Below are 24809 nucleotides of genomic sequence, written 5' to 3' on the forward strand. Positions count from 1 at the left end.
GTTATAGTTAGTTACACAGAAATTGCGATATGTCTCTGTGTCCATTTTCCGTAATTAGATCTACAGTAAAGATTGGCGCTAATTAATTAAACACAGATTGTATTTTATTAAGAGTTCCATCCACACATCTTTTACTTATCTAATTAGGGGTTTGGAGTTTGAATACATCAGTGGTGCGAATTTGCTCTTTTTATGCTTAGATAAATGCTGCCCTCTACAGTTGGCATTTTGTAATGACAGGTTAAGGTAAGATTGGTTTTGATATTATTTGTGTTCATGCTGCTAAGTTCTTCTCATCTCCTGCTGGTGTTAGAATTACTGACAGTAGGTGTGATTTATGTTAAATATTTGTTTTTAAAAAAAATTCCGCTTAAACGGTGATATTTGCATAAATAGTCAGTTTTTAATGCATGTTAGAACGTCAACAAAAATGAAACCTCTTATTTTGAAAGCGTAACCGGGATGTGTACAACATATCAGGCTGAGGCGCTTGTAGGCGAGCAGGAACTTTGTGATGCCCACTAATAAAAGTCGAATGCTTTTCCGACGGGTCTTTTCTTTCACGTCTATAACTTCAGGAGGACACGAAGCTGTCATGAACATAATAGTGCTGGGTTTCATTTTCCTTTCTCAGCAATGTGGTCAAAGTATTTGCCAGAAAGTATCCAAACCCAACATTGTGATGGTGATGAGTGATGCATTTGTAAGTATGACTTAAATTTCAGTGCTTTATTACTAGATAGTTACTCTTAATAGGTTAAAACAGAATGAGAAAGCTGTATTGTCCATCAAAATTCAACAGCATTGCAGAGATGCTTTATATTTTGTGGTTGAATATTTCCTTGTTATCTTCATGTATAACTTGCATCTGTGTATCTTGATCCCCATATGACTTTTTGTGTCTCTTGAGGATGGTCGATTGTCCTTTGACCCTGGCAGCAAACTTGTACAATTGCCATATACAAACTATCTCAGGCAGCTCGGCTCCACCTTTCTTAATGCTTACACCAACTCGCCCATCTGCTGCCCTTCCAGAGCAGGTAAGCGACATATTTGCCCTCTAGAAAAAAAATCTGCTTTGACTTTCTTTTAAAATTGCATGTTGTAATTCAGCTGCTTAAACTTTGCTCTCAGCAATGTGGAGCGGTCAGTATGTTCACCTCACTCAGTCGTGGAACAACTACAAGTGCTTAGATGCAAACACAACCACGTGGATGGATTTGCTGAAGGAGAATGGGTATCGTACCAAGATGATAGGCAAGCTGGATTATACATCTGGGGCTCACTCTGTCAGGTACTGTTGTAAATGTAAGGTTTAGCGTGTAGCATGGTCTCAGTAGGAAAACACTTTCGCTTTCCTCTTCTATTTTTTTTCCCCAAATTAAGATCAATATTATGCACAGACACACACACACAATCACACAAGGAAAAATGCTAGTGGCAGTAACAGACTGTCTGTGTGCATTTGCATTTGTTTCCAAACAGTGCCTTTCACATTTTTCCACTTCCTGTTTTTGTACATGTGTTGCAGTAATCGAGTTGAGGCATGGACACGAGACGTCCAGTTCCTCCTGCGCCAAGAGGGCCGGCCTGTTTCTGAACTTGTTGGGAACAAGTCGACTGTAAAGATCATGAGCAAAGACTGGGAAAACACAGATAAGGCCACGCAGTGGATCCACCAGACAGCTGCGTCCACCACACCCGAGCCTTTCGCTCTTTACCTTGGCCTCAATTTACCTCACCCGTATAAGACTGAATCCCTGGGGCCGACTGCAGGGGGATCCACCTTCCGTACGTCACCATACTGGCTCACAAAGGCATGCTTTTTCCGTTGCTGTTTTTTTTAATTGCACTTTGTGTCAAAAAAAAAATCCCTCAGTGAAACGAATTTTTGGGGTTTTTTTTTTACGCACAGGTGAATTCTGACCTCATCTCTGTTCCCAAATGGTTGCCTTTGGCTGCCATGCACCCTGTTGACTACTACTCCACCTTCACCAAAAACTGCAGCGGTGTTTTTACCGACGATGAAGTCAAAAGCATTCGGGCCTTCTATTACGCCATGTGCGCCGAAACCGATGCCATGCTGGGTTAGTTGACAGCAGTAATTCGCTACATTCTGGTCTCACAGCTGCTATTTTGGACTGAAAAGATGGTTTTGAGATCTTAAAGAAGAAAACCAAACATGCCTGGAATGGTGTTTTCTTTGAGCTTACAAATGCAGTGTAGAAAAAAAAAGATACAAACCATCATTTTTACAAGATTTAAAAGTGGAGAGTTAAAGCATATGAACCTCACAGACACACTGTCTGTGGCACTGTTATCTTTTCTCTGCTGTTTGAATAAAGTTTTTGATTGAATTCACAGAAAATCCCAAAATGGATTGGCTCTTACTCCATCTTCCACATGCTCTGTCTCACCAGGTCAAGTGATTTCTGCATTGAGAGAGACCGGCGTGCTTAACAACACAGTCGTGATATTTACGGCTGACCATGGGGAGCTGGCCATGGAGCACCGGCAGTTCTATAAGATGTCGATGTTTGAAGGAAGCTCCCACGTTCCCCTTCTCATCATGGGGCCTGGGCTCATCTCTGGCCAGCAGGTCAACCAGCTTGTATCTTTGGTTGATCTCTATCCCACTGTGCTGGGTAAGGAGGCAGACAGACAACATAGGATGTTGTGGATCATCTGCCTCATGTCACCCTCTCCCTAACATCCTCCTCTTTCACACCAGCCCTCTGCATGTCCTTCTTCACTACATGCGCAAACCTTCTCTGTGGTCTTCCTCTTTTTCTCCATCTTTGAGATCTTTTGTTCCATTTATCCACTCTGCACATGTCCAAACCTTCTCAGCCTTGCCTCTCTGATCTTGTCTCCAAACCAGTTGACCTGTGCTCAGCTCAGCCTCCTGCCTTTTTTTTCAGTGCTGCCACTGCTGTTTGACTACTGTCTATAAAAACAGCATGAAAGCGGTGGTAAATATTGATTTGATTATTTCAAATCGAACGTTGTGACACATTTTTATATTTTGCAGAGATTGCTGGGATTTCAGCAGTAGGGAATCTAAGTGGCCAGTCCCTCCTTCCTCTGCTGTCCACATCCATTGCTTTTTCTAACCAACAGCAGAAAGCCTGGGCATTCAGCGAATATCATGGTTGTAACGTCAACGCCTCTACTTACATGCTGCGAAGTGATCAGTGGAAATACATCACGTACGCCGATGGCCTGAGTGTTTCCGCGCAACTCTTTGGTGAGCCTAAAGCTTCTGACGCTAACTTCAGCTTGTCTTCGTATGTGTCTGTTACGACCCGGCTCAAAAGCCGCAACATAAAAAAGGAGACGAATACCAGAGTGTTAGTGAGAAGAGGTTTTATCTTAAATTGGCATAGCAGGTGAAATGGCTGGTGCCATCAAGGCAAAAACTAGTGAGTTTCTCGAAAGTCCGCCTCAGGTGTGCTTTTATCCACACCTGACTAGGTGTGGCCAATTAGGGGCTGCAGAGGGGTGTAACAGTGTCCTTTAATTGTTTTTCTCCTGCTTTTCTTTTGCAGATCTCACACTGGACAAGGATGAACTTCACAATGTGGTTCACAAATTCCCAGATGTGCAAGCACATCTGGAGAAGCAGTTGCGTAGCATCGTGGACTATCCAAAAGTGTCTGAAGCTGTTCACGTCTACAATAAAAAAGCATTCGGTGCATGGCGCCTTAGCTTGGGGAGAAACTATAGTCAAGTCATTGGTAACCTCCGGTGGCATGTGGATTGGCAAAAAGATGCATTAGCCAATGAGAGAGCCATTGACAAGTGGCTCTATGGCTATTAGTGATATTTTATGTCTAATAACTATTAGAACAAATTGAAATTGCACTTTGATAAAGTTTGGATCTTTGTGTAAGTCGTTGATCTGTTCTGCGGTGTCTCATGTTAGTACTGCAGTGGTTACAGTGATTGATAACCTACAGATGTCCTAGGCTCACAGTGTGACACACTTCAGTCTACATCTCTGACATCGTCCCCTTCATACAAATTTCCACCAGTGTTTCAGGGACTTTACATGATTTTCTTTGTAATGTAGTGTAAATTACTTCTGTAATTTAAATGTATGTAATTTATGTAATTTAAACCAAAATATCAGTTATAATTAATTATTGTCCATAGCCCAGATGACAATTTGCACAGTCCAAAGACATTCAGTTAATGCAGATCGGTTTATTTGCTATTAAGTTTGAATGTGATTGTGAATGGTTGTCTCCTTTTTGTGTTGTGCCTACACAAAAAGACATACTGGTGTTCAGAGTGTACCTTGTCTCTTACCCTATGCAGCTGGGACCCCCCCCCCCCCCTTTCTGTCTGAACTGCTGCCCTGAAGTTTCAGAACAAACACAAGGAATAAATAATTTTCCTCCAAAAACTAAATGCTGTTAGGACTGTGCATGTTTTTCTAAGAGAATCATCTGTGTAGTGTTTACCCACAGAATGTAAAACATGTTGTATCAGTGGCATGATGTACAGTTTACTTTACCTTTTTATAAAGTTTTTATGGTGAATTTTAAGGTATTTTTGTGCTCTTTATATATCTATATAAATGTTGGACTTTTTTGTAAGTCATTTTCAGATGTCTGCACTGATAATATAATATCCAATTTCACTGTACACGTGCAATGACCACAAATATTATTATCATTGTTATTGTTATTGCTTCAAACTCCATGCATTTGATGATGGTGAACTGGCAATGATGACTGGGTTATAAGAACAACTGGAGAACAATTTAGGCTTCAAAAATAAAGGTAAAAAAAAAAAAATTGACCCTTTATTTGAGCACTTTCTGCAGTGAAAGAAAAACAAATAAGAAACCATGAAAAAAAATTGATCTGTCTAGTTGCATCTTTAAAGTTTAAAAACCAATACTCTAGAACCTGAAAAACGAGATTTTAAAAATATTGTTTAATAAATAATTATTCAGTTACAGATCAGACTTAAAAATGATTGAACCTTTTACTTCTCCGTTTATTTAATCTTGTCAAATTTCACGCTGCACTGGTAGTTGGCTGTGGACAATAGCACGTAAAGCAGACTGTAAACAAAGCTCAACAATTGAAGAGGCTTTCCAGCTGAAGCGCCGCTTTGAATTTTACTTTGAAAGTCCAGTCTCGTTACTTTTCTTCTACTTCCGGGTCAGCTGGAGAAGGGAGAAGGCTCCGCAAGCTGTCAATGTAAACAGTAGGTGGTCCAACTTTTATTGTTTTTTTTTATTTTTACGCATTTTCAAAAGATACAGGGGTTAAAGTTAACTCGGTCAATTGAGAAAGTTGAATATTAAGTGTAAACCATGGTTCTAAATTTACTTCCACTCTAAAATATGCATTTTATAATCGGAACAAGCCCACAGCTCAAGCTAATGTTGCTCACTAGCAGCATTAGCCGACAATCATCTACTAATATATGTAAATAGATAGTTACATAGAACTTTATTAATCCCTTGGGTAGGTTCCTCTGGAAATTCAGTATATAGAAATTCACTTTAGACTCCTGCAATATAGTAAATCACTATGTGGCATAATCTCTTTCCTAACACAACCCAGTCCACATTAATACAAATATGCAGAGAAATTTTAGGCTTCAAACGTTTTCATAACGCTTAAGTTAGGGCTGGATCAAGTGACCCTGAACCTTTGCTTAGTTACACTGCAATAGATATAGGTTGGTTGTGAAGGGCTTTCTGCAAATCACTGACCTCACTTCTTTTTCACTGTGTCTATACACACAGACTGAAATGCAAAGTCAATGCATATTACTGCAAATGCAGTGTGCCTTTTTTTTTGTTGTGTTTCTTCCTTCACGTCCAACCGGTCCCAGCAGATGGATGCTTCTCCCTGAGCCTGGTTCTGCCAGAGGATTTTTTTCTTGTCAAACCGGAGTTTTACATTCCCACTGTTGCCAAGTACTTGCTCACAGGAGGTTGTCTAATTATTGGGGTTTTCCCTGTATTATTGTAGGGTCTTTACCTTTACCTATAAAACTAGCTTATACAGTTGACTGTAGCAGTGATTTGGTTCTATATAAACAAAATTGAATTGTATTCATTTTTTCAACCACTGAGATCTGATCATTGTGTAGAGTTTGCTGTTTTTTTGAAAGGTGTATTGCTTTGTTGTCTCTTCATAGCAACAAGATGTCTAATAAAGAAGTGAAATCCGCGCTGAAAAGTGCCAGAGAGGCCATTAAAAACAAAGAATTCAAAGAAGCTCTAAAACACTGCAAGGTAAAGTATCTCAATTTTTTTTAAATAACAGTAAGTTGAAAATGTAATATGCTCTTCTCAGACATACTAGGAATAAAAATGTAAAATTGACCTTCCTCTCTGCATTGTGGGTTTAGACTGTTTTGAAAATTGAGAAAAACAATTACAATGCTTGGGTCTTCATCGGCTTGTCAGCCAGTGAACTGGATCAACCGGATCAGTCACAGGCAGCCTATAAAAAGGCAGTGGAGCTGGAGCCGGAGCAGCTGCTGGCTTGGCAGGTAAGGTACAGAATGTATTAGTTAATGATAACTGTTCTCTCTAGCCATTTAATACTATGCTACTATGATTGGTTAATTTGATAATAATAACCAGTTGAAATTACTTCAGATTTAATCTGCATGCCTCTATGATTTTTTTTCTTTAAAAAATAGATTCATCTTTACTCAGGATGTCATCCCGTATAAAATACCTCCTCTCTGTCCTCTATTAATAATGCACAGTCTGAATAATTGTTCTTTCTTTAAGGGCTTGGCAAATTTGTATGATAAGACTGATCAGTGGGACTTCAAGGTTGAGCTGCCTAATGTCTACCAGAAACTTGTTGAGTTGTATGCAAGGTAATATATGGAAACATTTTATTACCTGAAGTTTCCTATAAATGGTTAATAAAAAATCAAATTGAAAGTAATTAATACACTGTGACAGAATATTATGCAGTTACTGATTTTTCACCATCATGTTCTCGATTTGCAGCTCAGACAAAAACAAATGTTATGAGGTGATCAACAAACTGACAGAAATTTATGAGTCTGACAAAGAATATTTAAAGGTATGCAGTTTCAAGACTAATTAAAATAGATTGTCTATGTGTGTGTTTTATGTTTTTAACACATGTGAATATGTTTCTGTATGTGAACAGCTGGCCAGGGTTTGGCTGCAGCTCATACAGCTGAAGGAAGAAGAACCCGTGGATAAGAAGGAGTTAGTGCAGCTATTGCAAAAGATGACCCAGCTCCTCTCAGACTGTCTTAAGGAGGTGGAGCAGGATAGTGAAACTCAGCAGCATGTAAGACCAAAATGTCGACTTTTAACTCATCAACATTATGTTTCCTTTATATGTAAACACTTTACAGTACTTGAGATTCATGTCTTCGAACAAAATCCAATGTAATAGGCTGGCTACAGCTGGCTCGCCACAACTTCTACATATCATAACCACCCACTGATTACGAGAAGCAAACGTCTTCATGGTGTTTCCTACTGCACACACATCAATGCTGTTCTTGGTTTCTTTGTGCTTATCAGTTAATCACAGCATTTGAGAAAGCTCTGGTTCTCATCGATCCTGTACCAGGAGAGGACCACAAGAAGGTCTCAGCTGACTATGTCAAATGTCTTTCTCTAGTAAGTGCATCTTCTCTTATGTCTAACTAACTATCACAGAAACTTAAGGATCATTAGAGTCTGGAAATGTGTATCCAAAAAGGCCAGCTCATTATAGGTAGTTATGCTTCTCAAAATGACCTGTTACTCATGAATCTGGTCTTACTGCAGCTACCACAAGAAGAAGCCAGAATGACTGCAGCATGTCAGTCCATGATTTCCCTCTACCCCAACCAAAGTTATCCTCTTGAGGTTCTTTGTCATCATTACCTTAAAACAGGTAAAATAAAATTTAAAAGAAAATCCTTGCCTTTTTGTATTCATAATGGATGTTCATAAATGGCAGAGTCATATGCATCTTCTTCTCGTTTCTCCAAAGGAAACTTTAATGAGGAGGCAGTTAGCTCTTTCTCCCGCCTCATGGACCTGGTCCCTGACAGTGGATTGGGTCATTTGTGTCTGGGCACGAAAACATTGCTGGAAGGAAGGTATAAAGATGCCATTGATGACCTTACACAAGGTGAGTCGTCACAGTAACAAACAATGTAAAAAACATACCTTAACACTTTATCCTTTAATATGTGCTCTCGATGGTCATTTTTATTCATTATCTGTCTCCTCCACTTTTATTAGGATTGAAGAAAATGAGCTCAACTACAGGATGGTACAGTCTGGCTGAAGCCCAGTTTAAAATTTACAGATACGCTGACAGCGCTACATCATGCTCACAAGGTATATTTAACTGTGTCCACTCAAGACATCACCAATATTTAATTAAAAAGAGGGTGACTAAAAAGGGTCTTAAGTACTGACTTTAAAGATCAATGTCTTTAATCCCTGAAAAAGACACTGCAGTGTGTGTCCTTTTTTATTAGGTTTGAATGTGTGTGACTCTGAAGAGAAGGAGCTGAGGATCAGACTTCTTCGACTAAAACTAGAGGCTTTAGTGAGAAGTGGAGGAGAGAAAGCTGGAGAGCAGGCTTTGGAGACATTTAAACAGGTAATGAGTTGGTAAATGCTCGCTTTAAACAGCATTGTATAGCTATAGTATTTAATTAATAAAATTGTTGTGGAGATTGTTAGAAGCTGTAAGTGTTGATATAACATCAAAGGAAATGCCACATCTGTGTCTGTTTGTTTTTTAGATTCCAGAAGCTGAAAAAGACCCCGTTCTGTTAGCCCTTAAAGGACGTGCATACCTTAACAAGGGACAGACTGGCCAAGCACTTAAGGTTGAATTAAATGAATACTTACTGATTCTGTCAATGAAAACAACATATTTCTGTTATTTTAACTAAGTTATGATTGCAGGACGCAAGGAGTATGTGTCTGGTGAACTGATGAACTGGCCAGCAGTAAACTAGTCTGTTCTTTATAGGTGTCATCAGAACTGGTGGCTTCCAACCCAAACCTAGCCCAAGGATTGGCTCTGAGAGGACTGGTGCACTTGGTTAAAGGTGAAAAGCAGCTGGCAGAGCAGAGGTAAAAAAAAAAAAGACGAATAAATCTTTTTATTCGTATTTTCTATGGCAGTCTACTGTCTTAAACTTGTGTAAAAGAGCCCATTTGCATGGCATAAAATAATTTGGTTCATCCCACCAAACTGTTTTTTGTATTTTTTTTAATGTAGTTTCCTAAAGGCTGCAAGTCAGAGCCCAGACTGTGGAGAGTATTTTTTTTTGCTTGGACAGCTCTACTGGGACATGGGAGAAGAGACCCGTAAAGACCGGAGCAAAGCTCACACACATTTGCTGAAGGTTTGTGAAATTATTATTGAAAGTTTTGTGTATGTGGTAGGAAAGGTGAATTCAGGTGCTAATGGGTCGGTCTTTGAAAATAAGAGATGAATGACATTTTAGTTTGAAAGGCCTGTTTTGCCATTTTCAGGCTGCAAAGCTAGATCCACACCTTGGCTGTGTATTTCGCTACCTGGGGCATTATTATCGGGACATTGCAAAGGATTATGGCCGTGCACAAGGCTGCTACAAAAAGGCCTTTCAGCTGGACAGTGAAGATGTGGAGTCTGGCGCTGCCTCGGTGGATCTCAGTATGGGGCAGGGAGACATGGTGAGTTGTCTTGGGGGTGAAAAAGTCACCAAATTCTGAGAATCGGGCATCTTGTTTGGCTCCTTGCTATTGCCTTTAGTCTCCTTACAAGTTTTTTCCCCCGTTTTGTGCCTTCTTTCTCTCTTTGCTGATTGACACAGGACGCTGCCTTAGCCATTCTTCAGTCTGTGTTAGAGAAAGCCACTCCAGGCTCGGCTAAATGGGCCTGGATGAGACGAGGCCTATACTACCTGAAAGTTGGAGAAAATCAACAGGCCATAGCGGAGTAAGATTTACACATCTGAGACAACTAAATTTATTACCACGGTCTAAGTGTATAAGTGCTGTTGAATATTTTATTTCTAATTTTAGCCTGCAGGCCGCTTTAAGAGCAGACCCAGAGGACTGGGTGTGTTGGGAGTGTTTAGGTGAAGCATATCTAAACCGCCGGAGCTTCACAGCAGCTCTGAAAGCTTTTGGTAAAGCCCATCAGCTTCAGCCCTGCTCCATCTACAGTGTCTACCAGGCTGCTGCAATCAAACAGACTCTGGGCAAGTTCAAAGAGGCTGTCGCAGAGTACTTGCTGATCACAGCAAAGCAGGACTATGTCCCTGCTCTTAAAGGTAAGCGAATGTTTCATTGTACCCTTTAGATGCACTTTATTTGATTTAATGTAATCTATTAGGTATTTTATTGCACATCTTCAGGGGGTGATATGTCTAAATCTGGGCATTTAATTTTACTTAACATGGTCTTTTATTCAGGTCTTGGGGAGTGTCAGCTGTCTCTGGCAAAAAGTTTAATGCAGGACTGCAGAGATGGAGGAGCCATTGACCTCATTCAGCAAGCAATACAGAACCTCTTCAGGTAATGACAACACACTCATTCAACCCGCGAACCCTAAACGCTCTATATATGACATCTGTAATATTGTTATAACAGCAAACAGGTACTTGCTAGTGAAGCTATGGTGCAGTAATGGTCCTTTTAGCGGTGAATATACTGACATTTGATTGACGAATCTATTTATTATACCACTTGACATTATTTGGCAAAAGTTGAACTTTATTCCAACACTTATCTTGTTGCTGGTCAAGAGCTCCTTTCGGTATGCTCCACTACACATTTCTGAGAACAAGAAGAAAGGGCAGCTCGGGGATGGTGTGGCCATTGCGTTTACTGTAGGGCTGTTCCTCGATACTTCATCTGGTGGTTCTGAACATTATGCATAGCACACGTAGTCTTTTTCTAAGATTCTTTACTTTGTGATCTCCAGAGCTGTACAGCTGCGGCCAGACCTTTCCTGCTTGTGGAAGCTGCTGGGCGATGCTTGCACCGCAGTTAGCACCGTCTCCCCAAACAGAGCCAAGGTTATAGTGCCAGCCCTACTTGCTGGTTTAGATGCCAACACTGAGAGCCAAATGCTCAACCAGGCCCAGACACTAAAAGTCGGTGAGAGGTATGGCCATTATCATATCATTATAAGTCTGATAATGCATAAGAATAGTCAGTTACTATATATTTGTGCTTTTTTTACATTGCTTATCCTACCTGCCCCTTTTAGCCAAGCAGAAATTGAAACTGATATGTTTTGCCACAGGTGCTATGCTCATGCTTTGAAACTGATGCCTGAAGTTGCCAGTCGGTGGTATGACTTAGGGCTCAACTATTATCATCAGGCCAGCCTTACACAGAATGACCAGAACTCCCCAGCTATGGACATAGAGAAGGCCCAGCAGGTTATTTGCCGAACCCTGTACAACATCTTTGCATTGTTTGTTCCAGAAAGAGGTCTCTATCTCATGGTCTTTTTGTCTATGCAGTGCTTAAAAAAAGCCATCATGATGGACAGCAGCAACCACAGCTACTGGAATGCCCTGGGAGTTGTTTCCATGAACAAAGGTAACGACATTCTCAGGTAACGGTTGTGTTTTTAGAGTAAAAGCCTGTATAGCTTGTTTTATTTCCCTTATTTTTGCACTTAGGAATGAAGCAACATCGTCCCCCTGAAGTCTGTTGAAAGCTCTGCCTGTTATTATTTCTACATAAAAAGAGTCAAAATGTTGTGGCATTTGAAAAATATCTTTATTTCTCTGACAAGAGTACTAAGGTCTCTCAACTTAATGGACTTAAGTTTGATAAATATGTTGTTAAGTTACAAAAATAGAAAAGCAAATCTTATGAATACATTTCATTTCATTTAAGTCACCTCAAGATTTTTAGTCTACAAGAAGGTGCAATCATTTTTACAAAACCTTTTACGATTATAAATAATTATACACTTCTAAGCAATCTTTACAAAAAAGAACAAAATATTTTCTCCTTCTTTTCTCACATCAGATCTTGAGAACTATGCTCTGGCTCAGCATTGCTTCATCAAGTCCATCCAAGTTGAGCCTAATGTACGTACGGCACATTTGCTGTAGAGATTAATAAAGTATTAGTAAATATTCTGCTGTTTTTACGTGACTCTTAAATGTCATTGCAGAATGTTGTGGCCTGGACAAACCTTGGTAGCCTGTATCTGAAGAAGGAAAATATAGAGGTATGTGATTACTTGGTTTATGCTACATATTTCTTCTGTTTTTATCATAGGTGGATGACATTTTCATTGTTCAAATGTGGATTTATTGTTTTAGCTTGCACACGAGGCCTTCAAGATTGCTCAGTCTTTGGAGCCACTTTATGTCAACTGCTGGATCGGACAGGTACCACTCTCAGCATTTATTGATAACTTGAAAGCCCCCAAGCCAAGAAAATATCACATTACAGGCAACGGTTCACTGTTGATGAATGTATACTATTTCTAATAAATGCATATACATTCAAAGCCACAACTAGCAGAGAGAGGTAAAATTATTCCTTGGGCTGTATTTTTGGAGTAGTAAGGAATGTGAAAGACATCATTGCTCGGTGAGGGAGCTCCATAAAGTTTGATTACACTGAAAGTACTGGCATAACACTGTGACTTTTTTGGCCTCTTTGTCTTTATCTGTCTAAATTATAGTTTCATCCTTTGTCCTCCTACCAGGCGCTGATAGCAGAACGCGTGGGAAGCTATGACACCATGGATCTTTTCAGGCACACCACTGAACTCAGCACACATGTGCGTGACCTGCTATTGTAATACCCACTTATTAGCAAGATAATAACAGTCTTTGCTTCACCTTTCTTAGTCGCTGTGCTTAGTTTTAAGCTCCAAGCCTTTTAGTTGTAAGGATATAGTAATGATGGCATGGTACAACACAAAGTGATGTTTTGCTTTGCTCTGTCAGACTCGATATTCCCTTCATTTCTGTCTTTCCTTATCAATCCTGACATGTTTCTCCGTCAGATGGAAGGCGTGAAAGGATATGCCTTCTGGGTTTGCTCCACGCTGCTGGATAAGAGCAACAGAGACTCAGAACTGTACCGTTACAACATCGTGCAGATGAATGCCATCTCTGCTGCTCAGGTGGCGCTCAGCAAGTACACAGGTACATGTCTTGCGTACTGATTTGCACACAGGATCCACAGGTGTTGTGGTTTTCACTTAGCTTTGCATGTGTTACTGGCAGACTTTTTGGTTATTTGTATATTTTTTTGCATCTCTTTCAGAAAGGATTCAATCAGATCCTGATGCCTTCATTATGCTGGGCTATCTGAATGAGCATCTGCAGCTGAAGAGACAGGCTTTACAGGCTTACCAGAGGTATGTATTTGAAATATACTGACTGTCTCTGCTTTCTAATTGATGAAGCAGTATAACCGAGAAGGAACATAATGTTATATATATTGGGTTTTCAATTGACCTTTTGCAATCCAATATGCTTCCTCAGAGCGGTTGAACTGCTTCAGTCCACGTCCTCTTCAGAAGAGTTGGCATTTTCTCTGGGCAGCTATGGCCGTGCATTGTGGTAACCAGCTGTCTCATTATGATATACTTAAACTATTTTTTCAAATTGCTTATCTTTTATCCTAAATGTCACTTTTTTATGTTCCGCTCTGGCTTTTCCAGCACTTCAGGTCAGTGGGAGGAGGCTGTGCATGTTTATAATTCCACTCCACTGCAAGAGCTCAGTGACCTGGTTGGGTTGGCTCTGGCCTACTGCAAGGCAGGACTCATCTCAGACAGCATCAGCGGTAAGGACTGGAAAACACCAAAGTGAAGAGATTTCATATGTGTTTACATGTCAAAGGGGCTGTGAATAAACTGCTGCATGTGTGTATATATTATAGCCTATGAACGCGCCTTGGCTGTGGCTTCTAGTGAGAAGGAAAAGGCTTATATACTGACAGCTCTGGCCCTGCTGCAGCACCAGCAGGGTAACCTAGACTCAGCCAAGACTCTGCTGTTTAAATGGTGAGTCGTAGTGAGTGTTTTATGGATTGCACTAGTTTTATGTCCTATTTAGCTGTCATTTTAATCAATAATGTTGGTTTTTCCCATCGTTCATTTTCAATATTTGCTAGTATTAAAAAAAAAAAGATCAGAAAGCTTTATTGGTTTTTGTTTTATGTTTTAATGTTGATTGTAAAAAGAGTGTTTTGCTTGCCAGTATTGCTGAACCCGAAGGACAAAACATTTGAATCTCCTTTAATCACTTATATTGTGCTCTATGCTTTGGTTGGAAGAGCTTATTTTATTGTGCACATACTGTCATTTTTCAGGTTTAGACTTGCCACAAATGGTTCCTATTTTTTATTTTTATCTGCATGCCACTGGGAGTCTGTGCCCAGTATCTACACATAAGCTCTGGCTGTGTAAACCATAAAAATAAATCAAAAACAGATACGTGTGATAGGTTTCTACTTTAAAAATATGCTGTTATTCAGGAAAACTGTCAAGAAAACAATTTAATTATGTCATGGGAAACATTTTGAAACCATCTAATGATAGATAGATATAAATAATATTTGTACTAGTCTTGAATTTTAGCTGAAACTATTTGTTTTTACTTTTTGTTCCCATAGTTCAATGTTAAAGGAGCCAATTTCAGAGTCCCTGGTTTGTTTATGTGCGCTCGGACTGGCCAACAGTGATGCTACACTTGCTGCTGCTGCGCTTACTGAGCTCCTAAAGCAAGGTTCAGCCTCTGGGAGTGCTATCGAGCAGCGATGTCTACTCACCTGCACCTTGTTGGCTGTGCAGGGGAATTTTAGTGCAGTGCCAAGGGAGGTTTCAAGAGCTGTGCACAGGTATTTCCCTTTAATGAAATTTGCATTAATGATAAGCTTGCCTTTACTTCAAAAAACAAATAATTTTGCTGGTATGTACTCTTTTACACTATATGCATTTTATTCTACTCTCTAGTGATCAAACAAAACAATCAACCACAACTGCAACAACCCTAGACACTGCAGCAACAGATCATAAATTTAACAACTTTCCATGTTTTCTTGATTTATTTATAGCAATCCTGGAAATGCTTCTTTGTGGGCGCTTCTGTCCAGAGTGGTTCCACAGTACTACCCTAGAAAGGCAAATGTAAGCCTGTGTACTAAGCCTGACAAATCAAATATGCTCAAACACATTTGGTTCATTGGGGTTCATGTTTTTCACTTGTTTATTTCACAGGGTGCTGCAGTAGCTGGCCATGTTGCCTGTCTCTCCAGTATGACCCAAGGAAAGGTAAAAATGTGACTTTTATCTTATGTCTTGTGTTCTCCGGTAAACCTTTAAAAAAATCTAACTGGCCCATTTAATTTAGCAGTAATTTCTTTTTCTCAGTTTTTGTACATTGTAGACATATTTTAAAACTTTTAACAACCGAAACATCCAAAAGGTATATTTTACCCATATATTCACATTGTTTGCATGTTAAACGGTTGACGTAACTTGTGTGACTGCAGAGGGCGTTGTTGTACAGTGGAGTGAACCAGCTGGCCAGTGGCAGACACTCTGGAGAGGACAGTCAGAAGAATGCATTGAAGACTATGCAGAGAGCTGTGCTGCTCTGTCCTGGTAAACACACACATTATTTTCTTACACACGATAAACATGATATTCTTTTTATTGTCTTTTAAAGCTGGAAATATAAATAACAAATACAGTTAATTTTTTTTAAATTCTCTAATTTAGAACAATTAAATTCAATTAGATTGAGGAAATACATTTCCTTTTCTTGCCAGGAAGGTTTCTTAATGTTTATTTATATCAGTGGAGTGTAACCTTACCTATATAGAAAAAATGGCTGTTTTGCATGTGACATTTATTGAAGAACACGGGTGTGTGAGATACTTGCTTATACGTATTTGAGTCGTCATTCTGCTCTCTACTTTAGATGATCCAGCAATGTGGGCCGGATTAATGGCTGCTTGTTACACCGAAAACACTTCCTGTTATCTTTCTGGTTCTGCTCCTCGCAGACAAGCGCTGCAGCAGACCCTTATGTCTGTGGTTTCTGAGAAAGGTATGCTCACTGGTGCTCTTTTACTGTCGCCCCATTTGTGTACTTGTCTCTGCGTATTTGACTGTGTAGCTAACACCTTTTTGCGGTTTTGTGTCTCAGTGCGTAGTGTGGATGAAATAGAGCGGCCTCTAGCTCAGGCTCTGGAAGGATGGGTACTACAACAGGCAGTGACTGGTCTCATGCTGGAGGGACAGCTAGAGCAAGCAGAGGTCCTTTGCACACAGGTAGGATATTGGGGACTCACACACACTGTGTGCACACCTCTAACTTTGTCTCCAAAACACTGAGCTGAGCTGTCCCTCAGATAGCCATTTCTAATCTTGTCCATTCTGGCAATATATTTAACTCCTGCCACCTTTGACACAGTTTTACCTTTGTCACAGGTCTTGAATGTGTCCCCTGAGCATGCAGCAGTGATGTTATCACTGAGGCAGGTGCAGTGTCAGCGCCTCCTTATGACTGATGGTGGTACTGTCCTCCCAGAGCCTGTGTTGGAGCAGCTCAGCAGTGCTGTGATGATGAACCCTACCAACCTTGGGGCATGGCATGTAAGCGTTTACATTTACCCGCTTATCCATTTAAAGTACTCCAGCAAGGCTAGAGTGACTAAGTGATGATCTCTTCTTTGATTTCAATTACCAGTATTTTAATTGTAAGTTTGAAAACCGCTAAAAATGGAAACATAGATATTTCAAAAGATAAGACAGCATATTGGAAAAAAAGGTTTTGCTCTCATGCTAAAATTATGTTATTTTTCTCCTCTACTGCCATTTTCTCTTGCTTTCACTGAGACTCTGAACATTCTTTACCTCACTTGAAAACCTCAAATTGCTGAACTTAACATCAAGTAGTTGCTACCAGTAACAGGGTAGCAGCAAAAGCCTTGAACATATTGGCAGTTGGTGCTACCATGTGACAGTATATATGTGGAGAATGAAAAATATAGCATTTGAGCTTCATTATTAATATTCTAATGAAAATGTCAATATTATGTAGTTATAAGTATTCTTCTAGCCATGTTATCTTTTGATTAGATGAAGATAATGGCATCTTAAAACAGTAATTATGCTTATCCTCTCATATTTTCTCCCCCACCTGTCACTCAGTGAATTCTTGTCTCTGATCCAAATCATCTTCATTCATTTTGTGACTCCTCTGTTCTTCTGCTTCCTTCTGCTCAGTGGCTGGCTGAGGTGTATCGCAGCCAGGGCCTACTGGTTCAGGCGGTCATGGCTTACAGACAGAGTCTCCAGCTGGCCTCGCAGCTTGGCATGCACAGCTGTCAGGTAGCCAGCCTCCTCCGACTAGCCCTGCTAGCTCTCGGGCCTTGTATGGTAAGTATACGTTTGGGATTCAAATCAGGATCTACAATTTTAAGGTGTGAAATTACAGCTATTAAAGCAGGATTGTACTGTAGCAATACAAACAACAAATGTTATATTGCATTATTTAGGGAATAATGTATTTATTTGTTCCAGAGGTAGCATTTTAGCAATAAGGACTCAGTTGTGTTTCATAAAAATTACAAAATTCAATGAATACACACAAAAAGCCAGAGTTGGCTCTTTTTTTACACCCCTGTCAAGTAAGGACAGATTCAAAGTAGAGGAGATAAAAGATTGATGAATCATAGGATGAGCAGCCAAGGCTAAGTGGCTGACAAGACGCTATTGCTAAATAGAGCTTTTTGCTTGTATCCAAAGTTAGTGCATGTGTTACACATGTTTGGAATTAATGTAGCTTGACGTATTACACCTTTACTAGATGTATTTATTTTGTGCAGATTTCTCTTTCCTAGTTTTCTCTGAACCATGTGTGATCTGACTTCTAAGGTGGGTGTCCCAGGAAATGACTGGAAGGACTTGGTGCTGGAAGCTACTACTGAGGTCTTGAAGCTGGACTCATCCCCTGTGGCCCTTCTTTTCCAGGCTCTGCTCCAGTTTGTGACAAAGATGGCTACTAGGTCGGTGCAGCTCCTTATGCTAAGTTTATTTACGTACATAGAGGTGCAGGTTGCAGTACTGTTGGTCAGCCCACATAGCCATGCAAATGATTTTATCCCTGTAGATGTTTAATTTAACGGCTTAAGTGATTAAATGAAACATAAGATTCTTAAAACTTCAAATCCATGCTTCCATCTGTCTTTTCAATATATTGGTACTTTTGGAACTGCAAAGCAACATTTTATGTCCTGGTAGTATTATAGCATTCTGTCACCCTCAGAGGACTGCCAGTACGGTTAATTAGAGTACATTCATGAGAATGCTGAGCTGAGCAGATATGCCAACCATGACCTGGCTAAATTCCTTGAGAAATGCTGCAGAAACTTCTGTGCCAAGCATAATCACAGTATCAGGAGCTCTTTTCATTTCATTTCATATTAGTCAATACTGATGGAAGAGAGATAACAGTTACAGTATCAGGCCAGACTGAGGTGGAGCAGGTGGAGACAAGTATCTGGGTGATTTGTGACAGGATAGCAGATAGTAGTTAGACCTGCTATGACGTACGGACAAGGGCCCCAACAAAAAGACAGGAGTCCAAGCTGCAGTTGGACATCAGAGGAATAGCTCAGGTCGAGTGTTTTGGAGACAAAGTTGGAGAGGCAAGGCTGAGATACTTTGGACATGGGCTGAGTAGAGATTGTGGATACATTATTGTGGATAATGAACTGCCATGTAGGAGGAAAAGGGGAAGACAATAGAGAAAGTTTATGAATGTAGTGAAGAAGGACATGCAGAGGGTTGGTGTAACAAAGGAGGATGCTGGGGATATGGTAAGATAGAGGCAGATGATCCTCTTTGGTGACCCATAAAGGAAGCATCCAAAAAAGGAAGAGAAACATTTACATGGGAACAGGCTGCCTAATGGATAGCAATCATGTTATACGTTTGTTCATGTCTGCTGTGTCTTCTATAGGGAAACAAGACGCTTGCTAGAGAGGCTGGTTTACATTCCAGATATACCAGCGACAGTGGTGCAGGTGGCCAGCTGGTATCTCCTGAGACACCTGCATGCCAAAAACGACGAGGAACTCATGAAGGTGAACATGCAGCTACCTCATTCCTGCAGACACCACTTAGGAACATTTGTTTGGGAGAAACGTTTGTGGAAATGGTGACAGCATACACATAGTTAAACTAAAAGTGATTATTCTTGGTCCTTGCCTTTGTAATCGTTTACCACCACTTCTTTTTGCAGGTCCTATTGCAACATGCCAAAATGAACGGAGATCAAAGATTACTGGAGTTTCATTCAGTCCTCAACTCTTCATCCTGAACTTTGCATCCATCTCCTTATGCTTTATGAAATCACATTGCTTAGCAGGTTTATCACCAGACAAAAACCACCACTATCAGTGGGTCTTTAAATAATGGCTTTAATGGCTTTACATGATCTAATCACCTCAGTAAGTTGAAATTATGATTGTCACATATTTCAAAATGTGCTTAAAATGCAGGTACCGCATCCACATTCAAGGCTAAATAAAGACATTTTCTCAATATCTAACGATTGTCTCATCTTGATTACATGTAAACTATAAAAGACAGCAGTGTAAATTAGAATGAGCAGTGACTTTTAAAATTCACATAAAACTTTGTAAACAATATTCAAACATCCCTAAAGTTGAAGAAACAGAAGAAACTTTGAGTCATATGCATTTTTGAGCTTTTTTCTGACACTCTGCCGGATCATATATGTGAATCCATCTGTGTCACTCACTCTCAAACGCTAACTGGACATACATGTTTGCTCATAAGAATACAGATGTTTTGCCCACAGCCCCAGCATGGTGTCGTGATGTGTGGCGACTGCTGCTGCCTGCGTTTGCATAGTGAACACACGTCCAAAGCAGTAGCACCATGCACTACTCCACCCGGGACTGTGCTGGAATGGCTGATGTTCTTAGTCACCAGCTGCTGAAGTTCTGTCTGCACATTGTGTGGAGCCTTTGCAATGCCCACGACTGTCACTCTTTTGGGGTCGAACACACAGTCCTCTTCCAGGCCGCTGGGCACAGCTTTCATCCCACAGTTAGGGGGTACCCAAGCAGTGTCATATCCCTGCGTGCTCCAAGTGTACTGCATAGGATGGTTGTCCTTGTCAATGCGTTTGACACGGCCAACACGCACGTGTAACTTGAGGACCACACGGTCTGCAGGGCTGTTGTTCAATGGATAACGTTCTGCCTTTTTCTTATCACGGCTGACGTACACACCCTTTCCTAGCATGCCCCCCTGCGACTGCTGAAAGCCACTGGCAAGGATGAGACGTGCATTGGCAATGCTGGTACCATGGTACATGGTGTAGACACCCTTATCTTTCGGTGCCTGGGAGGCTGTCAGCTCCACACTGGGAGACTCATCATCATAGGTAACCTCCCATCCAAAGAACTGTAGCGACATCCTGCTTCACAAATGGCTGCTGTTTAAGCCCTGCAAAGACCAGAAACCATGTAAGGCATGAACATTAATGCCAGTAACTTATAACAAATTCAGGAGAGGTTCGGGGCATACAGTTTATTGCACATAGCTCAGGACTTTGACCTCAGTGAATCAGACTGGGTCAAATGTTAATTGTGACAACGGCAACTGCATTGTTAGCTGTACAGATTTCAATATATAAGTCTACGTGACAAGAGAAGTACCTTGTTTATGTCAAAAAGTAGTCTATATTGAGAAAAAATAGCTGAAAACCCCCAAACCTTGACTTTAAGACAGCTGCTCAAATCTACAGTTAAAGTTACATAATGTATCCTAATATTGTAAACCATACTGTATAATATAGCGAATTTGGTAGTACTGAGTATTTAGCTGCCCAGAAAAGAACTAACATTATATGCAGAAATCAAACAATATTTGGCTAAATTAGCGTTAGCCGGTTTTTATCCAACACAGTAGGACTCTAAGGTTTGTCATAAAAACTGAGTACCGATTACTCGCGATAAATACAACGAAATATCTGTACCTTGTGTCGTTTAGGCTGATTGAAGTTCACGAAGTTAAAAGTTAAAGCCTTTTGTGAAGAGCCGTCTGTTCTCTTTCACTTCCACTTTCTGTTCAGGTTTATAATGGGAATCTCCTCCCTTTAACTTTCAGTTTCCTATCAGATGTTCTGCCATGTAGGGTCTCAAAGTCACGCCCTACACTGGCCGGTTAGCTCAGTTGGTTAGAGCGTGGTGCTAATAACGCCAAGGTCGCGGGTTCGATCCCCGTACGGGCCACGAACTTTTTCACGTGTATTGTACTCGTAATTGTTCAAAGTGCTTTTAACAATGATGTTTTTTTAAGCTATGTTATCAGTTAAACAGTTAGGCTCGAGTACTAATTACTTTTGCATACTGAGTCTTTGTAGAGCCACTTTTTTGTTGCCAAGTTTGGGGGAAAAAACAACAATATTGATACCAACACTGGTATTGGTTTTGGACTGATACTAGTGTGATTGGATCGATAGGATAAGATACCGTTATAGGTTTAGTATCGGCCCCAGTGCTTACTTGGTATCCAAATATTGCAGCACTACTCCCGGAGCAGCATAAACTGGATCTAGCTAGAATACAAAGTGAAGTGGGTGGCGTTATTACGTAAATGAGCAAAAAGACAGGTACATCATTATCACTACATTAAGAAACATATGCCACAGAGCCCAGGAGTCTGACAGCTTCATTAAACAGTATCTGCAAAACACCAGCCTGAATTAATGTCAGCACTAAAAATGTGACCGTATTAAGGAGAGGGAATGAAACAGTACAGCATACTACTGCAATATTATATCAATACAGGGACACCAAGAGGGCTCATCTCATGCACCACCATCCTGATATAATTTTAACCAAGTACAGTTTCATTAAATCAGCTCACCTGAAAAACCACCCAACAGTGCACACACTTAGCTCAACAAAGTATCTGATAATTCAGAGCAAACTAATAGCACAGTCACAATGCTGTTGTTGTGTTGCACACACGATTACTTTTTATCTCAAGGCAATTTCACAGGCCGCCAAATAGTAGGCAACCGTTCTGCAAACAGTCACAGTCTGACTTGGGCTGGCTGCAATCACAGATTGTCAAAGGTTTGCCAATAATTGCTGTCTAATTTATAAATGCAGCCACATTTCCAAACATGTTACTGGTTATATTCTTGTAGAGCAGGAAGCTTGCCGAGTGCAAATGTAATAGTTAAATGTGAATTTCTGTCTTTAGACGGCAACACTTTATTATCAGAAACAGATTGCATGTTATTTCCAACTAGACCACATTTAATTTCAGACTGATGAAATTGATTCTGTCTTATGAAAAAAGAAAAATATCTGGGACCATCTTTAATCAGTGTGAAGGAAGCGTGATGGTTTGGTGGTGCTTATGTGATTGTAAAAACAAGGAAATGTATCGCTCCATTTTGAAAAGCCACTCAATTTGCTATGGATGCTGCTTGACTTTGGAGTAAATTTCCTCCCAAAACAGCACAATGATCTGGAGCCCAGCTCAAAACTACACAATCCCGCAATTCTATCCATAATCAATTGTCCGTCACAGCCACTGAAGGTCAACCTTAGTCACGTGACATTTTTTGAGTTTCCCCTCAAATGTCTCAGTGATAATGCACGTTGCTTAGATACAATTCTGAAATGAAACAATTTGGTCTCTTTATAAAGCACTGTATCTATGCTACTGTACTATATTTTATGTCAACTATATGAGCTTTGCCTATCGGCCACAGCTTCCAAGACTATCTCTTAGTGACACACAAATGGGAAATTACTTAAACTTAAAATATTCAATTCAATTCAATTTTATTTATACAGCACCAAATCACAACAACAGTCACCTCAAGTCGCTTTATATTGTAAGTTGAAAACTCTACAATAATACATACAGAGAAAAACCCAACAACCACACGACCCCGTATGAGGAAACACTTTAGCCACAGTGGGAAGGAAAAACTCCCTTTTAATAGGAAGAAACCTCTGGCAGAACCACGCTCAGGGAGGGCGGCCATCTGCTGCAAACTTTTGGGGTGAGAGAAGGAAGGCAGGATAAAAGACATGCTGTGGAAGACAGCCAATATGTCTGTTCTAGTTCTTATTCTTAGAAGTCATCAGTTTATGGACTTTGATATGACAACAATGATATTTATTGTAATTCTTCTTTTATTTTGGTAAATACAGCAGATCACCTTTCTTGTTTCCATATAACAATAGCATGAATAAAAATCTAATAATCGAAGAGTGATACAGTCGGGATACGAAATTAACGTTTTAATAACGTAAACAAGATACATCCAGCATTAACTATTGGAAAATATTGCACCAGCTGTGTCAGCTTGTCTGCTGTTGGCCCTGCTATGACACATTGGTTGATAAACAGGCACATGGACATCGCCTATCCAGTTTTTTCTACCTTACTGGACTGTCAAGGTCTTCCTGGACAGAAGTGCTTGGACATAAGAATGCAGAGGTTCTGCCCACACTTCCAGCACTGTTGCTTGATATGTTGGGCGCCCTGCTGTGTCTTTCTCTTGCAAAGGGGACACACATCAGCAGAATCACCATCTCCTCTTCCAGACTTTTTGGATGTTTTTGCAAGAAGCTCCTGAAGCTCTGTCCTTATGGTATCTGGTGCATTTGCAATGGCCACCACAGTCACTCTTTTGGGATCAAACACACAATCTTCCTCCATGCCACTTTTCACAGATATCATGCCACATTTGGGGGGCACCCAGGCAGTGTCGTAGCCATGTGTGTGCCATGTGAGCTGCATAGGATGGTTGTCCTTGTCAATACGTTTGACGCGGCCAACGCGCACACGCAGCTCGAGAACCACACGGTTTGAAGAGCTGCTGTTCTTTGGATAACTGGCTGCTTTTTTCTTATCACGGCTGACATAGACACCCCTTCCCAGCATGCCACTTGATGATTGTTTAAAGCCATTTGCAATAATGAGACGTGCACTGGCAACGCTGGTCCCATGGTACATAGTGTAGACTCCCCGGTTCTGAGGTCTCTGCGACGGCTCTAGCAACACACCAGTATAAGAGGCACCATCGTCTACCACCTCCCAGCCATAGAATTGCACAGACATCCTGATATGAGAATGGCCTGCAGAGGATGACGAAGATTTGCAGCTGTGAAACACAAGAATGCAATAATTTGTATATTTTGATGAGCAAGAAGAAGAAGGAAAAATCATTTTCACTACTAATAACTACGCTCACTACTAGTAACTCACTGCTAACTAACTACTAATAACTAAAGATGACAGCATGAACATAAAACACTTTCAGAACTACCATTTCCTGAATGTTTCTCATTTTTCATGTTCACGTTCACATTCACATACTGTACACCTGTGCAATTACTTCTCACTTTTAATGTGTCCTCTTCATCCTTTGTTTCTTTTTGTGTATATTTAAAGACTATCTTGCTGTATTTCTTTTATAGCTTTTCGTACCATAGCTTGCTCTTCCCAGTGTACTTCATTCCTTCCTCATATTCTTAGACTAAATCTCCCGTGTGAGCGTAGCTTTCTTCTACAGCATAATTATGTACCCCCATGTAGAAAAAGGCTGTCTCATAACTACTTTATCAATGTAGCTCAAGGCTGATTAACGTTAAAAACGTGAACCTTACCGTAAATACGGAGAAGTTTTGTCTGTTTGTGTCCTTTAACTTTCTGATCAGTAGGTTTCGTTTACGGTGTTTGATTACGTCACTCAATGGTATGTGTTTTTTACCGTCAGGGCTA

At 40.4% G+C, this 24809-nt stretch overlaps 3 protein-coding genes and 1 non-coding gene across 5 annotated transcripts; 3 read left to right on the forward strand and 1 right to left on the reverse strand.

Moving 5' to 3' along the window:
* The first annotated feature begins 318 nt into the window (after positions 1 to 318).
* On the forward strand, positions 319 to 4803 carry arsk (arylsulfatase family, member K). The gene is made up of 8 exons (XM_005922804.3): positions 319 to 703; positions 911 to 1040; positions 1135 to 1294; positions 1532 to 1817; positions 1916 to 2087; positions 2421 to 2645; positions 3032 to 3247; positions 3549 to 4803. The coding sequence occupies exons 1-8, from the start codon at positions 515 to 517 to the stop codon at positions 3818 to 3820; spliced, it is 1650 nt and encodes a 549-aa protein (XP_005922866.1). The 5' UTR covers positions 319 to 514; the 3' UTR covers positions 3821 to 4803.
* A 354-nt stretch (positions 4804 to 5157) lies between these two features.
* Positions 5158 to 19568, forward strand: ttc37 (tetratricopeptide repeat domain 37). Of its 2 annotated transcripts, none has more exons than XM_005922805.2 (41): positions 5158 to 5220; positions 6166 to 6262; positions 6379 to 6522; positions 6770 to 6861; positions 6998 to 7073; positions 7164 to 7310; positions 7550 to 7648; positions 7799 to 7907; positions 8007 to 8147; positions 8261 to 8359; positions 8503 to 8627; positions 8773 to 8859; positions 9006 to 9109; positions 9258 to 9384; positions 9515 to 9694; positions 9835 to 9959; positions 10046 to 10296; positions 10438 to 10540; positions 10950 to 11132; positions 11274 to 11412; positions 11497 to 11575; positions 12014 to 12075; positions 12162 to 12218; positions 12313 to 12381; positions 12705 to 12779; positions 13008 to 13149; positions 13271 to 13364; positions 13492 to 13569; positions 13671 to 13795; positions 13892 to 14015; positions 14627 to 14851; positions 15068 to 15140; positions 15231 to 15284; positions 15506 to 15617; positions 15937 to 16065; positions 16165 to 16289; positions 16449 to 16613; positions 17247 to 17399; positions 17898 to 18028; positions 18985 to 19108; positions 19267 to 19568. In XM_005922805.2, the coding sequence occupies exons 2-41, from the start codon at positions 6173 to 6175 to the stop codon at positions 19342 to 19344; spliced, it is 4695 nt and encodes a 1564-aa protein (XP_005922867.1). In that variant the 5' UTR covers positions 5158 to 5220; positions 6166 to 6172; the 3' UTR covers positions 19345 to 19568. The 2 variants fall into 2 exon arrangements, with proteins under 2 accessions (XP_005922867.1, XP_042077192.1); XM_042221258.1 differs by lacking the exon at positions 5158 to 5220 and adding an exon at positions 5228 to 5958.
* On the reverse strand, positions 19425 to 24787 carry LOC102311350. The gene is made up of 3 exons (XM_014333723.2): positions 24695 to 24787; positions 23484 to 24189; positions 19425 to 20477 (listed from the first exon to the last, which is right to left on the reverse strand). The coding sequence occupies exons 2-3, from the start codon at positions 24144 to 24146 to the stop codon at positions 19791 to 19793; spliced, it is 1350 nt and encodes a 449-aa protein (XP_014189209.2). The 5' UTR covers positions 24147 to 24189; positions 24695 to 24787; the 3' UTR covers positions 19425 to 19790.
* On the forward strand, positions 21216 to 21289 carry trnai-aau. The gene has a single exon. It is a non-coding gene; the product is annotated as a tRNA-Ile (tRNA).
* Positions 24788 to 24809: the final 22 nt, after the last annotated feature.

Source organism: Haplochromis burtoni, unplaced genomic scaffold (assembly GCF_018398535.1).
Source record: "Haplochromis burtoni strain Fernald_Lab_line unplaced genomic scaffold, NCSU_Asbu1 Contig_63, whole genome shotgun sequence".
Classification (NCBI taxonomy): Eukaryota; Metazoa; Chordata; class Actinopteri; order Cichliformes; family Cichlidae; genus Haplochromis; species Haplochromis burtoni.

Coding starts and splice junctions, on each gene's coding strand:
- arsk (XM_005922804.3), top strand. CDS start 515: ATGCCCACTAATAAAAGTCGAATGCTTTTCCGACGGGTCTTTTCTTTC. Junction 1,295..1,531: donor TCTGGGGCTCACTCTGTCAG/GTACTGTTGTAA, acceptor CATGTGTTGCAG/TAATCGAGTTGAGGCATGGA. Junction 1,818..1,915: donor CACCATACTGGCTCACAAAG/GCATGCTTTTTC, acceptor TTTTACGCACAG/GTGAATTCTGACCTCATCTC.
- ttc37 (XM_042221258.1), top strand. CDS start 5,774: ATGCAAAGTCAATGCATATTACTGCAAATGCAGTGTGCCTTTTTTTTT. Junction 7,649..7,798: donor ATGTCAAATGTCTTTCTCTA/GTAAGTGCATCT, acceptor GTCTTACTGCAG/CTACCACAAGAAGAAGCCAG. Junction 7,908..8,006: donor TCATCATTACCTTAAAACAG/GTAAAATAAAAT, acceptor GTTTCTCCAAAG/GAAACTTTAATGAGGAGGCA.
- LOC102311350 (XM_014333723.2), bottom strand. CDS start 24,146: ATGTCTGTGCAATTCTATGGCTGGGAGGTGGTAGACGATGGTGCCTCT. Junction 20,478..23,483: donor AGCACTTCTGTCCAGGAAGA/CCTTGACAGTCC, acceptor AGCCATTTGTGA/AGCAGGATGTCGCTACAGTT.